The sequence below is a fragment of the Haliotis rufescens genome, unplaced genomic scaffold (assembly GCF_023055435.1).
Source record: "Haliotis rufescens isolate VD_foot unplaced genomic scaffold, xgHalRufe1.0.p SCAF_11, whole genome shotgun sequence".
Classification (NCBI taxonomy): domain Eukaryota; kingdom Metazoa; phylum Mollusca; class Gastropoda; order Lepetellida; family Haliotidae; genus Haliotis; species Haliotis rufescens.
Window position 1 is genome coordinate 40,674,428 of NW_025963791.1, and position 16,989 is coordinate 40,691,416.

The window sequence follows — 16,989 nt, forward strand, 5'->3', positions numbered from 1 at the left end:
TTTCTCTGGAGATATTGTAATGTTCCAGGTGATCAGTCATCCATCTCCTGATACATACAATGAATATTGTAGTCGCCAGTCCACATCCTTGTAGCCCTGTAAACACATAGTGCACGGGAGTGCACGGGAGTTTTGTTGAAAAGCATATGTAATACATGTATAGTTGTAACGCTACAGAGCATAGCTAGTGTTTCGCTTGTTATATCTTTTGTTAACGCTGCAATATTCCAACGAGCGTAGCCCCGTGAAGATCCAGGTTACAATTGGACTTCAGCAACCCGTACTTGTCGTAAGAGGCGACTAACGGGATCTGGTGGTCAGGCTCGCTGACTTGGTTGGTGCATGTCATCGTATCCCAATTACGTAGATCGATGTTCATGAAGCAAATCACTGGTTTGTCTGGTCCAGACTCGACTATTTACAGACCGCCGTCATAAAGCTGGAATATTGCGGTTGTAAACAACAACAAACAAACAAACAAACAAATCCAACGAGTGTGACGGTGGTCTGTAAATAATCTAGTCTGGACGAGACAATCCAGTGATTGGGATGCGATGACTAGCAAACCACTTAAGACACCAGGCCTGACCGCCCGATCTCTTCACTAGCCTCTTACCACAAGCATAGGTAGCTGGAGACCTTTATTCGTCCCCGGAATCCCCACGAGTCTGATAATATCAGTGTTGAGCACATCAATTAAAGCGTTCGTAAAATATGCATTGTGACCCTGTTCAACACTATTCCGTATGTTTAGTCGCGTCATCGTGATTTTTAAGGATCTAACGATTCATCAAACAATCAATGCATTGTGATTATCCATGGACCGATTCCATACATCGAGTAAAGTTAAACAATAGTTTAATACATCGACACCGCCCTACAAAATTAATGTTATTACATACGAGGGAAAACATATCGTAGTTCATAAAAATCATATGTGCCCTTGGGTCATACCACGTCACAAGACATTTCCCGGTTATTTCCCCGAGTGACACGAGTTGGCCACGATGGATGAATAGGGTCGTAACTCTTTCTGGAAAGGGTATTTCCATCTTTTCGCTCTGGTCTGTTTCAAGCCAACCGTGGTTGACGGATAAGGGATCTCGCGACAACTATCATGAGATACACACAACGTGCAGGGCAGATCATGAGATATACACAACGTGCAGGGCAGATCATGAGATATACACAACGTGCAGGGCAGATCATGAGATATACACAACGTGCAGGGCAGATCATGAGATATACACAACGTGCAGGACAGATCATGAGATATACACAACGTGCAGGACAGATCATGAGATATACACAACGTGCAGGAGAGATCATGAGATATACACAACGTGCAGGGCAGATCATGAGATATACACAACGTGCAGGACAGATCATGAGATATACACAACGTGCAGGACAGATCATGAGATATACACAACGTGCAGGACAGATCATGAGATATACACAACGTGCAGGTCACTGCAGGACAGATCATGAGATATACACAACGTGCAGGACAGATCATGAGATATACACAACGTGCAGGACAGATCATGAGATACACACAACGTGCAGGACAGATCATGAGATATACACAACGTGCAGGGCAGATCATGAGATATACACAACGTGCAGGGCAGATCATGAGATATACACAACGTGCAGGACAGATCATGAGATATACACAACGTGCAGGACAGATCATGAGATATACACAACGTGCAGGACAGATCATGAGATATACACGACGTGCAGGGCAGATCATGAGATACACACAACGTGCAGGACAGATCATGAGATATACACAACGTGCAGGGCAGATCATGAGATACACACAACGTGCAGGATAGATCATGATGATATACACAATGTGCAGGGCAGATCATGAGATATACACAACGTGCAGGACAGATCATGAGATATACACAACGTGCAGGGCAGATCATGAGATATACACAACGTGCAGGGCAGATCATGAGATATACACAACGTGCAGGACAGATCATGAGATATACACAACGTGCAGGACAGATCATGAGATACGCACAACGTGCAGGACAGATCATGAGATACACACAACGTGCAGGACAGATCATGAGATATACACAACGTGCAGGACAGGTCATGAGATATACACAACGTGCAGGACAGATCATGAGATATACACAACGTGCAGGGCAGATCATGAGATATACACGACGTGCAGGACAGATCATGAGATATACACAACGTGCAGGACAGATCATGAGATATACACAACGTGCAGGACAGATCATGAGATATACACAACGTGCAGGACAGATCATGAGATATCCAAAACGTGCAGGACAGATCATGAGATATACACAACGCGCAGGGCAGATCTTTAGATATACACAACGTGCAGGACAGATCATGAGATATACACAACGTGCAGGACAGATCATGAGATATACACAACGTGCAGGACAGATCATGAGATACACACAACGTGCAGGACAGGTCATGAGATACGCACAACGTGCAGGACAGATCATGAGATATACACAACGTGCAGGGCAGATCATGAGATACACACAACGTGCAGGACAGATCATGAGATATCCAAAACGTGCAGGACAGATCATGAGATATACACAACGTGCAGGGTAGATCATGAGATATACACGACGTGCAGGACAGATCATGAGATATACACAACGTGCAGGACAGATCATGAGATATACACAACGTGCAGGGCAGATCATGAGATACACACAACGTGCAGGACAGATCATGAGATATACACAACGTGCAGGGCAGATCATGAGATATACACAACGTGCAGGACAGATCATGAGATACACACAACGTGCAGGGCAGATCATGAGATATCCACAACGTGAAGGACAGATCATGAGATATACACAACGTGCAGGGCAGATCATGAGATATCCACAACGTGAAGGACAGATCATGAGATATACACAACGTGCAGGGCAGATCATGAGATACACACAACATGCAGGACAGATCATGAGATATACACAACGTGCAGGGCAGATCATGAGATACACACAACGTGCAGGGCAGATCATGAGATACACACAACGTGCAGGGCAGATCATGAGATACACACAACGTGCAGGACAGATCATGAGATACGCACAACGTGCAGGACAGATCATGAGATATACACAATGTGCAGGACAGATCATGAGATATACACAACGTGCAGGACAGATCATGAGATATACACAACGTGCAGGACAGATCATGAGATACACACAACGTGCAGGACAGATCATGAGATATACAAAACGTGCAGGACAGATCATGAGATACACACAACGTGCAGGGCAGATCATGAGATACACACAACGTGCAGGACAGATCATGAGATATACACAACGTGCAGGGCAGATCATGAGATACACACAACGTGCAGGACAGATCATGAGATACACACAACGAGCAGGACAGATCATGAGATATACACAACGTGCAGGACAGATCATGAGATATACACAACGTGCAGGACAGATCATGAGATACACACAACGTGCAGGACAGATCATGAGATATACACAACGTGCAGGACAGATCATAAGATATACACAAAGTGCAGGACAGATCATGAGATATCCACAACGTGCAGGACAGATCATGAGATACACACAACGTGCAGGGCAGATCATGAGATATACACAACGTGCAGGACAGGTCATGAGATACACACAACGTCCCGGGCAGATCATGAGATATACACAACGTGCAGGTCACTGCAGGACAGATCATGAGATATACACAACGTGCAGGACAGATCATGGGATATCCACAACGTGCAGGACAGATCATGAGATATCCACAACGTGCAGGGCAGATCATGAGATATACACAACGTGCAGGGCAGATCATGAGATATCCACAACGTGCAGGGCAGATCATGAGATATCCACAACGTGCAGGGCAGATCATGAGATATGCACAACGTGCAGGGCAGATCATGAGATATACACAACGTGCGGACAGATCATGAGATATACACAACGTGCGGGACAGATCATGAGATATACACAACGTGCAGGACAGATCATGAGATATCCACAACGTGCAGGACAGATCATGAGATATACACAACGTGCAGGACAGATCATGAGATATACACAACGTGCAGGACAGATCATGAGATATACACAACGTGCAGGGCAGATCATGAGGATATACACAACTTGCAGGACAGATCATGAGATATCCACAACGTGAAGGACAGATCATGAGATACACACAACATGCAGGACAGATCATGAGGATATACACAACGTGCAGGACAGATCATGAGATATACACAACGTGCAGGACAGATCACGAGATATCCACAACGTGCAGGACAGATCATAAGATATACACAAAGTGCAGGACAGATCATGAGATATCCACAACGTGCAGGACAGATCATGAGATACACACAACGTGCAGGACAGATCATGAGATATACACAACGTGCAGGACAGGTCATGAGATACACACAACGTCCCGGGCAGATCATGAGATATACACAACGTGCAGGTCACTGCAGGACAGATCATGAGATATACACAACGTGCAGGACAGATCATGAGATATCCACAACGTGCAGGACAGATCATGAGATATCCACAACGTGCAGGGCAGATCATGAGATATACACAACGTGCAGGGCAGATCATGAGATATCCACAACGTGCAGGGCAGATCATGAGATATCCACAACGTGCAGGGCAGATCATGAGATATGCACAACGTGCAGGGCAGATCATGAGATATACACAACGTGCGGACAGATCATGAGATATACACAACGTGCGGGACAGATCATGAGATATACACAACGTGCAGGACAGATCATGAGATATCCACAACGTGCAGGACAGATCATGAGATATACACAACGTGCAGGACAGATCATGAGATATACACAACGTGCAGGACAGATCATGAGATATACACAACGTGCAGGGCAGATCATGAGGATATACACAACTTGCAGGACAGATCATGGGATATCCACAACGTGCAGGACAGATCATGAGATACACACAACATGCAGGACAGATCATGAGGATATACACAACGTGCAGGACAGATCATGAGATATACACAACGTGCAGGACAGATCATGAGATATACACAACGTGCAGGACAGATCATGAGCTATCCACAACGTGCAGGGCAGATCATGAGATATCCACAACGTGCAGGGCAGATCATGAGATATGCACAACGTGCAGGGCAGATCATGAGATATACACAACGTGCGGACAGATCATGAGATATACACAACGTGCAGGACAGATCATTAGATATACACAACGTGCAGGACAGATCATGAGATATACACAACGTGCAGGACAGATCATGAGATATCCACAACGTGCAGGACAGATCATGAGATATACACAACGTGCAGGACAGATCATGAGATATACACAACGTGCAGGACAGATCATGAGATATACACAACGTGCAGGGCAGATCATGAGATACACACAACGTGCAGGACAGATCATTAGATATACACAACGTGCAGGACAGATCATGAGATATCCACAACGTGAAGGACAGATCATGAGATATACACAACGTGCCTGGCAGATCATGAGATATTCACAACGTGCAGGACAGATCATGAGATACACACAACGTGCAGGACAGATCATGAGATATACACAACGTGCAGGACAGATCATGAGATATACACAACGTGCCGAGCAGATCATGGGATATACACAACGTGCAGGACAGATCATTAGATATACACAACGTGCAGGGCAGATCATGAGTTGATGCATGTCATCGTATCCGAATTGCGTGGATCGATGCTCAGAGGTCGATCAATGGATTGTCTGGTTCAGATTCGAATGTTTACTGACCGCCGTCAAATAGATGGAATATTGTTGAGTGCAGCGTTAAACAACAAACTTTAACAAAATACATTAACATAGCATGGTAAATCACGCTTGCTGGAGTAAAATACATACACCTATGTATGTATAATATATATCAATTTCATTCATGACAAAAAGGTATTAGGTGGTTCTTAATTTGTAGCTTTGTCCTAAGAATAAACCCATATTATGAAGGACAAGATTGTCATCTGTTTGTATTAGCTGCATGTGTGAAATGTGTGAACAAACAATCAATCTAATATTTAGCTACAGTTGTAATCGTGCACTCGCACACTCACTCACACAACAAACCAATTTTCAATATATCAAACCAGATCGATAAATATCCGGATTAGCTTGTGCGAGTTGCCCTCCCCATTCACTGTGCATGCTCAGAGATTGGAGAACGTTTACCGTAAATCCTCTATTAGGGGTCAGATTTGAACCAGGAGCCACTTGAAAGATCTGCTGTTGTGGTCGGGTCAAAATAGCTTCAGAAAATCGGGGCCAGGACTTTAGCTCGAGGGTACACGTGACTTGTCTATGGCTTTGGCTGGCGTTATTTAGCATGGTACTTAAGAGATATTTCTGTTACATATAGGTCAGTACGTATCTCAGTACCCCAATCGTAAATCTCCCCACATTGGCATTAAGCTTGATCAGATCATCTTATCGATTGATGAAACATTAAACACACGAAAGTGCAGGTATATTAATAGATTCGACTCAGTGAGTACACAATGGGCGATGAATAAGAACATTCGTACTGCCCTGTCAACTATCATATAATTTATATCTTACTGAGTGAATGAGAAAAGAATATCGCCATATGTCTGGCTCAGTTTAGTCACATTGTTTACATGTATAACAAATAACAGTCGCTAGTTGTGTTGCTGTAATCAAATCTTCATGTCAACAGAGGGTTGGAATGTTTTCCAATTAATCTGCTATTTGCCCTTCGTAATCTCAAGATTACCAGCGTTTTTTGTCTTTATGATAAGAAATGGAGAAACGTTTGTAATAATAACGCATGTATTCCTCCACGATTTGGGGCAACCTTACCCATTACATACATGCATGGGTTCCTTCAAGTCATCACCTTCCCATTTATCTGACGGGGCGGTCGGGTAGCCCAGTGGTTAAAGCGTTCGCTCGTCACGCCGAAGACCCGGGTTTCTTTTCATGGCGTGGGTACAATGTGTGAAGTCCATTCTGGTGTCCCCCGCCGTGATATTGCTGGAATATTGCTAAAAGCGGCGTAAAACCGTATTCTCACTCACTTATCTGACCTTGGCCAGGTATATGAACCACCCAGGGCCCTCCGTTCTGGTGATAAACCTCTCCTGTGTATACTAAAGACAACACTGACGAGGTTTGGGCAGAGGTCATTTGCTAACAATGCTGCAGTTCTATGGAACGATCTCCCATCACATGTGAAGGAAGCAGAATCTCTGCCAATATTTCAGTCCCGTCGCAAGACATTCCTGTTCAGACTCTTTATCAAATTTAGAATCAACACAAACTGCCACATCTTTGGCCCTGTATCTATGACCTAGTATCGGCAGTTTCCCCCTCGTTAATGTAGCGCTGTGAGCATGCACCTTGTGTGGAATAAGCGTATAACAAATGTACACAATATTATGTATTATTAATCAAATTTGTAAATGTATATAAACTGTGGGGCAAAAGACAGTATATTCACATGTTCGATGGTGGCTTATAGTGAAACAAACAAGAAATAGTTATTCGATGATGATGTTGTTTGTTGGTTGGTTTAACGCACTCAGCAACATTCCTGCTATATGACAGCGGTCTGTACATAATCGAGTCTGGACGGGTATCTTAGTTGTGTTTTGGGTCTGAAGTTTTCAGTGTTTCTGGGCTGTTTTCAGCCTAGAAACGTTTTGATAATGTTTGCAAATCCTGTTTTCAGCTTTATTCGCTTTGGGCGAAAACCATACATGACAAATTATAAGATAAGAAGCCAGTTAGAACATACGTGCAGATTTAGGAAGAGTGTTTATGTATTATATCTGGCATTTTGCAATATATGAATACAACAGACTTATAAAATATGCATGTCCTTGTCCACAAGTCAGTTTGTTCTCGATAAACTAGACATCATCATCAATTGTCATCATCATCATCATCATCATCATCATCATCACCATCATCATGTCATTTCCATAAACAGTATTTTCACTTCTTCAGCATGTTTTTTTGTCCCTCCAAGCACAATGTGTAGTGCCACGTGTTGCCCCGACAACTCACTAACCCGGAAGTGACCTCGCTGTGAGTGTTGAACCATAACCTGTTCACGACGTAATGTCTGGAAACACAATTCGGTCCGAGTGCAAGGCCTTGTACTAGGAAGTCTTGACTGTCCACCGATTAGAACTGCGCTGAACAAGGCAAAAACAAAATGGGACTAAGTGTGTAAATTGTTGTAGCTATCGATTCGAATATCTTCTACTTCAATTAAGAAAGATATTCGCTATTAGCGCTCGTCAAACAGGCAACGCTTAGCGGTTAAGACGATTGAATTTCGATTTTTTTTATTGATTTCAGAGATGTAGATGAAGAGGTGGAATTGCTGCAGCTGGTGATTATAGTTGACTGGTGTCAGACAAAGTTTGAACGAAGCGACAATTTATGTTTGAGATTATTTCCATGTGGAAAAATCAGACCCGAATTTATTTATTTTTAAAAAGTCCAACTTTGGTTAAAGTAAACAAATTGGCAACTAAAATCACGGCTTCTTAATGTATTATGTCACTAACAGTCGGTTAGAAAATTGTGTTGAAATAATAAAATGTTTGTTTTTGAAAACCCGTGAATCCCTCTCAGTACACAATGACACACATCCATCAATGTGATCCGTATAGTGCCAACTCGACCATCATTTTGTCAGTTGTGATTGACATATGGGGTTTTCTGGGGACACTTTCTGTTTCTCGTTAATGATTTTTCATTATTACATTTACTTTTATCAAGAACAAAATAACAACAAACGTGTTCGTGTTGATGATAATATAAACGTGTGTAACATACACCACTGCCCTGCCCCTCTCACACCCCACCCCCACCCCTACACACACCCCTGGATCGATACGCGTTACTTGTGATAGTTAACTCGTACAGCTATTCCATTAATGTCCACAATGCATGACGTGCGAACATTTCAGGATATGTTGATTGGCATTTCTTTAATTTCTTACAATCATGAATGTGATCCGGCGTACCTGAACACACCGACACATCACGACCTAACAATAGCATGTTTCATAAAGCCTTTCCACTGTGTGAAACATAACCCAACTCCCTGTGCTCTACTGCCAGGTACTTTCTCCACTCTCAGTCGCTTTCATGAAATAAAGAGACTTTCGTTGTTGCTTTCCAGAACAGGATAAAGGCGAATTTATACATATCCCCTGTGCAACAAAAGATTTAGATCGACAAATGGCCAAAATCGAATTATATGCGTCCAAAACCATTAAGGCTGCAAACTCGCTCAGTGTATAGGGCCGAATATGCATGAAGAAAAAAAGAGCGAAAAATATTATTGATCAGTGAAATATATTTACAGTAGCATATCTGAATTATTTATATTTAACTCAGTTGGACATATTCGAGTCGAAGGTCCGACTGTACATATTAGTATGTCTGTCTGTGTGATAAAGGGATTTGGCTAATCCGATTGAACCAGCTTACATCGTATCAGCTGTCACGTCAACCAATCGGTATTAATAGCCAAGAAAACACCCTGTAACTTAATCTAACTACCTTGGACATTAATTCAACTTTTCTTTACAAACACACGTGCAAAGGCGAGATAAGAATGGGCGGTCATACCTTGACGAGAGAGCGCCATTGCACCTATTGCGGTGACGTCATTATGAATATTCATGAGGCACACGGCAGGTATCCACTGACTGCTTCAAAGTCCGTACGACAGCGCGCGACCCGGTCGCCTTGCCGATACTTCTCCTGTCTTAATGACAGTTTGGGAATGTTCTTTGGAAAGTTGTGATTTGTGTTTTAAAACCAAGGAAAATGTCTTCTAGATATATTGAAGCTGCTAAGGACGGTTTTACCGATGTGCTACGGGAGGCCCAAAGGAAGGATCTTAACGCTATTGATGAAGACGGTATGACGGCAACACACTGGGCCGCCAGTAGAGGAATGCTGGAGGCTCTTCGCATGATCGTTGGACGAGGGTAGGTCTATAACATCTCACCGAATTCATGTAACGCCCTCATGTACAATCGATCATTCATTGGTACATTTTTGAAAGTGCTTGCGTTATTTTGAGTATCGATATGGTCATTGTGGCGACATCGTTGTCGGTGTATGGGAAAGGCGGTGCCAATCTACCTAATTCTCACCGCCTACCAACTTTAAGTCTAGCAGCTGAAAGTTTCTGTAATCGCAAGAAGCGATGCTGAGTGAGTCAGTAGTTCGGTTGTGTGGTGTACGTTTCCTTTAGTTTGCCGAGCAAACCTCGATCAACAAATCTACCTAGGCAGGTATGCCGATACCATGGCCAAAGCTGTATTCTTATCAACGTTAACCTCTCATTGACGAGTTTTGTCGATAAAACTTTGATTGTGGTGAAGTTTCACTTGGGTCATTTAGAAATATGCAACAGCGATGCTTACTACTTCAGGACGAAACAACGCCAAGTTTTCCTTCTAAACGAAGTTCAATCTTGTCGAGGTATTGTAAAAGTCACTTGAACGATAGCTTCAGATTTACAAGCAGCGAGAATTATAGCTACAAGGTATTTGACAACAATATTGCCGTATCTATAGGATATATATATAAGAGAGAAATATATCTGGGTTATAACAGGTTATATACCACATATCGTGTGTTACAATGTTCTACATTTTAAGACAGATTGTGAAGTGACAGGTTAGAAAAAAAACGATGTGTCGCATTTTCAGGTTGAAGAGGTGATATATGGTTTAAACATAAGGATTATATATCTCAAGGATGAGATATTCTGACTGTTACCCTTAAATATAATATATGTCATGGTTTTAGTATCGTTGTGACGACCCGAAGTTGACGGGGAAAATCGATGGTACATGTGAGAGAAACGTCTGTCTGGTTGGAGGTGTGTGTGTGTTCAGGCCCTGTCGTAGAGTGTTGATATTAGCACTATTCACAGCAATGTTAAACTCAGTTTTACAATGGAATGAGCTGTTATAAAATGGAATTCTTTGATGTCGAAATATTTTTGGTCTTGTTGTTTGGTTGATGGGAGCAGTTATGTGTCAATACGGTTGCCATTTTGCCGAGGTCGGAGAGATAGCACGAAAACACTTGAATTATGTCACTCCCAATAGGGTGTCTTTGATTTGCTATAGTGAGAGGATTTATACCTTAAGCTGATATTTTTACACATGAAATATAACATGCATATTCTATAGACATTATATTACATTATTATCTGAAATTGTTTATATTCAGTCTGATGTAAATATTAATAATGTGCATATTTATAACAAGCCAAATCCACGCTTCAAGGCATGCTTCTGCTTTATTAAGCTGGGCAGTGATCACTGCACTCAACTTTCATTCTCCACTCCTTGGGTGTATAATTATGTAAATAATTAAGGTTTGTTAGTTTATGATGTTTTATAATCCTGTTAAATATTATATATGACATTATTGATTAGTTTGCACAATAATTGAGATAACCAACCGAAAACTAACTTTTGTTAGGTTTAAAGGCACCTTGTGTTATGCTGAGGTGTCGCACAGCTCTCTGAAAGGGCTTATTCATGAGGAAAGAATAGCCTATTGTTCACAGTTCATTAACTGCCTGTTCTGGAGGCTTATTGACATAGCCCAAGTAGATGGAGAGTGTTAATCTCATTGAAGGGAGTGCCGTTTTCACAAGTATACAGCCAGCTTGGTCTGTGCATTCTCAGACGGGGTCATACATGACAATGTAAAATGTTATACAAGACAAAATGTGATAGCCTACTGACACAACCCTTTCAGTATGGGCAGAATTTCTGTCATTTTAATTAACTTGTTGACGGGCATTGTTAAATGTTAGATTTAAATCAGATTTTTAACAAACAGAATTTAATTCCTTCTTCTGGATTAAATCATTATTTTTTCATTGAATTAATTGTCATGTGTCTAGGTTTTTTTAGCTGCATAGCAACATGGACATGTTAGAGTGGTGGGTGGGGGTGGCACAGGTGGTTGGTAGGTCTAATTTCTTTTTTCAAATATGTTTTTATTTTTTTCCAAAATATGTTAAGTAAGTAGGGTGAAAAAGTGGGGGGTGGGAGTTTTTTAAGATACATTTTCAACACGTTTTAGTTATATTATTTTAAATAATTTATTTATTTTGGTAGCAACAGTACATGAGGTGGATTTTTAACATGTTAAACACTGCTTTTCATTTTTTTCCATTATTCACATTTCATATTTTTAAGTTGACAGATTCGTAAAACAAGTTTATAAAGAAGTGTGGCAAAATATATTAATACATTTTGATCAGCAAGTCCATGTTATTTGATTGTGTAAAAACAGTGTGTTTTTTCAGTTATAATTGAGTTTTGTGTGCAGAGTGAAATATTGAACCTGTTAAATATGCAGTATGGCTGGGTGATTGTCAGTCTGTCATAGTCAACGAGTGTCATCTTACACAAAGTACAGTATGTGATAGGCATTACAAACTTGGTGGCACATGAAGACATTAAACATTTTGTGTGTGTGTGTGTATAACAACTTCTTTATTGTGTGTAATAATGGAGTTATCAACACATGTTTCATGTCTCCTAGTGAGATAGCACTGTTAGATTCATGTACAGGAAAAACAAACTGTTCCTGACTCTTCCATGTTTTATTGTATTTTTAATATCAGTCTATGATAATTAGATCAAAATGTTTCATCATAATATGTTTGAATGTATAAATACATTTATCAAAATATATTATTCAACTTACAATGTTTATTATAAAATGTTTTTGAAATGTTCAGTGAGTGCATTTGCACATTAAATTTTGAAATAAATATGAATATAAATCTGAGGTATAAATATGAATGTAAATCTGAAGTATGAATATGAATGTAAATCTGAAGTATAAATATGAATATAAATCTGAAGTATAAATAAATATAAATGTAAATCAGAAGTATAAATATGAATGTAAATCTGGAGTATAAATATGAATGTAAATCTGAAGTATAAATATGAATGTAAATCTGAAGCATAGATATAAATGTAAATCTGAAGCATAAATATAAATGTAAATCTGAAGTATAAATATGAATGTAAATCTGAAGTATAAATATGAATGTAAATCTGAAGTATGAATATGAATGTAAATCTGAAGTATAAATATGAATGTAAATCTGAAGTATAAATAAATATAAATGTAAATCAGAAGTATAAATATGAATGTAAATCTGAAGTATGAATATGAATGTAAATCTGAAGTATAAATATGAATGTAAAACTGAAGTATAAATAAATAATAATGTAAATCAGAAGTATAAATATGAATGTAAATCTGGAGTATAAATATGAATGTAAATCGGTGAAACACCATTGGCTTCCTGGCTACGATCAGCATCGCATGCATCTGTCAGCATACACCTTGGCTTCATCAATCTCAGTGGACATAAAGTAGTATAGGTGTAGATTATAGGGGTGGGGCTTAGGTTCATATTAAGGCAGACATTTTGGGGGTTGTTGGTTTACACATTTTTGGCCCCAAAAGTCAGGTCAGTAGGTCAGAAAAGAAGTAAAAAACTCCAATTTCTACTCTTTTTTTTATTCCCTCAAATTGTTAGCTGGTTGGGGAAAACTGAAGGAAAAGACAGTTGAGGCAGGAGAGATTCATCATAATTTTTTGTGTTTTTTTAAGATAAACTTTCTACACTTTAATTTTTGTTTATGATAATATATTTATATTGAAAGCAACAGTAAATGAGACAGTTCTTTTAATATTGTACGTATTTATAGTTAGTGAAATTTTAAAAACCCCATTGTTTTTCATTTTTTATTTTTTGTCACTTTTCACTTTTTGGGAGTTGGCAGATTGATATAGCAAGTTTAATCCTATTTGTATCTGCAACACCTTACTACTAGTGTATGCTCAGAGATAGGGTGCCATGGAAGCTTTGTGATAAGTCCTGCTAAAGCATACACTTCCTGGTCAAGATGGGGAGGGGGGGGGGGGGGGGGGGGGCGCTGCCGGCTTGATAACCACAAGTTTCTTCATGTCCCAGGCCTGCAGTTACTGTATAGATCATCGAGTACAGGCACAGATAAACTACAGTATTTACTGTAAAAAGTGCACATTGAGGAAAAGGATTTGAAAAGAAATACTCTAAACAAGTTTGGTAACCTTTCTTAAGCTACTCAGTTTTATTTCTCTGATAAAATATGCTGCTGAGCAAAAGAAAGTATACGGCTACACTTGAAAAATGGATTTGACCAAAAAATTAAAGTCATTATCAAAACATTGCTAGGCCTAAAACAGTTGCCAAAACTCTGCAGACTTAAGGTCCAAACACCAGCACCAAATATGTTACCATCAAATGACCACTTGTTTGTTTTATTTTAGCCACCATTGAACATGGGAGTATACTTTCTTTTGACTGGCAGTTCATTATTATAGGGATGGACTGAAAACAAATGCGCTGCAGTGATCAAAAAAACATTTGACACCAAATAGTGTTGTATTGTTTTTTAAAAAACCCAACTTTGTTGTTTAACATTGCACCCAGCAATATTCCAGCTGCATGATGTTGTCTGTAAATAATTTAGTCTGGACCAGACGATCCAGTGACTGATATCATGAGCATCGGACGTCGCAATTGGGACACGATGACATGCATCAACCAAGTAAGCAATCCTGACCACCCGATCCCGTTCGTCACCTCTTATGACTACTCAGATCTCCATAGTCAGTTGTTTGCCTGTTACAGTATTGATCAGGCCTCAAGGGTAATACCTGGCCAAAGCAGGATACACTAAACAGAGAAGATGTACTTACGAGGGAGTATCTTCAAATAATCTTTACTGGATATCACACTGATTAAGATAGAAAGATATCCTTGATAAACTACAAGGAAAAAGAATACATACACATTTTCCCTGATGGCTAAAAATGAAATGAACAATAAATGGATATTCCATGGTGATGTATTTGATACGGGTATCATAGTTGTGTTTGGACCTTAAACTTGTAGTGTTTTGGCTACTATTTCAGTATAGTAATGTTTTGATAACATTTTTAATTTTGTTGTCAAATCCAATTGTCAAGTTTTTTGTGCCCGGCAGTTTATAATACTTAACTATGGTAATTAGGATGGAAAACATAAAAAGTTATATTTTTTACCTGTTATATGAAAGCTAGGATACATGGAATGCAGTTTTACTCTGAAAAAGTGTGTCATGATATTTATCAGATCAGGAATGGACTACTGTTAGATACATTGCATCACAACTTTAGTTTATCGTTCAGCCATTCAAACAAGGCTTCAGTAGTCAGTGGTCTGTATTCGTGGGGAGTGCCGTCCTGTGTATAGTCTACTGCTAATCAAGCACCACTCACGGTTGGATGTAAAGTGGGAGGTGGACATCAAGACGGTCACATGAGATAGAGCACACATTGGACAGGTGTTTCTGTATGGTATCTAAGGTATTTCTATGTAAACTGATACAGGTTGTGTGTCATAGTGATGACAGTGCAAGATGAGACTTGTCTCTCATACTTATCTAAGGCAGATCTAAGTCAATTTTAAACTTCGTTTATGCATCCGGTGCCTCAGAAGTATAAATGTTAGAACAACTATAACACATGAACTATCCAGATTTAGAAGGGAAATGTACTTTATGAAGGGTCTTAGGTGGCTATTAGGACACTAACTGTCGCACATGGAAAGTCTGATAAGATAAGTTCTTTCTGTTTGAACCTGTACTGATTAGGAAGAAGAAGATCTGATAAAGCTACAACAAACTGATTACTTCTTCACAATCTTGCTGGATGACAGCGACTTTCAGCATTTCAGGGTTCAAGGTTTCCACTAGTCCTGTCTTTACAAAAACAGAATTCTAAGGCTGCTTGAGGTGTGAGTAATGTATCAGGTGTCACAGAGACAACTCCCAGCATCCTGTCTTTGGACATGGGAGACAACTCCCCTCTTTCTGTTCATGGACATGGGAGACAACTCCCAGGGTTCTGTCCATGGACATGGGAGACAACTCCCAGCGTTCTGTCTTTGGACATGGGAGACAACTCCCAGCATCTTGTCTTTGGACATGGGAGACAACTCCCAGCATCCTGTCTTTAGACATGGGAGAAAACTCCCAGCATCTCGTCTTTGGACATGGGAGACAACTCCCAGCATCCTGTCTTTGGACATGGGAGACACCTCCCAGCATCCTGTCCTTGGACATGGGAGACAACTCCCAGCATCCTGTTCTTGGACATGGGGCATGGGATAACATTGAACACCAAGATTCTTTGGCACAGAAACTGACTCTATGTATTGCAAATTATTATTGGTCAAGAAGCAGCTACGTTTCTTTACATACCGTATATATTTTACTAAGAAGGTTGTAGTAAAATACATGAGGAAAAGTCATACTCTGTCAATAGTTTGACATCAGTGTCACAATGGAATTAATTTTGAACAAGCTATAATGTCATTGACAGTTTACTAAAGCCCATCGGATGTGTTTGTGAGAAGGGTGAGACGTGTATGCACAACTGTTCACCCACTCCACCCTACGTTCAACACTGCGTGCAACCTGCATGGCATTTCAATCACTAAGTGGAATGTTTAGTAAACTGTTGTCATATTGTGCTTCTCATAACATTGGCCTAATTAAGAAATAAACTTGAAAAATGTAAGGTTTTTTTTTGGTCATGTGGTAGTGTGCGTACAAATGTATACAGTTAGCTTTGGCAGGTTGTACTGGCTTCTATCAGTGGCTGTGTATGTCAGTCAATCTCAGTCAGTCAGTCAGTCAGTAATTTGTTTACTTATGATATAGAGACAATGTTATCAGTCGGATGGAGTTTGATCAGACTTTTTTTTTCATAACCAGTACATTTTCTGAGAGAATAA

The 16,989-nt window shown here is 40.1% G+C and overlaps 1 protein-coding gene across 1 annotated transcript in view; it reads left to right on the forward strand.

Annotated features, from left to right (window-relative positions):
• Nucleotides 1-9,798: 9,798 nt before the first annotated feature.
• LOC124142324 (Usher syndrome type-1G protein homolog) overlaps nucleotides 9,799-16,989 on the forward strand; it is a 45,583-nt gene continuing 38,392 nt past the window's right edge. Inside the window, exon 1 of the mRNA XM_046510736.2 lies at nucleotides 9,799-10,096. Within this exon, the coding sequence (XP_046366692.1) occupies nucleotides 9,933-10,096 (164 nt within the window). The 5' untranslated portion in view covers nucleotides 9,799-9,932. The remainder of the gene's footprint in view (nucleotides 10,097-16,989) is intronic.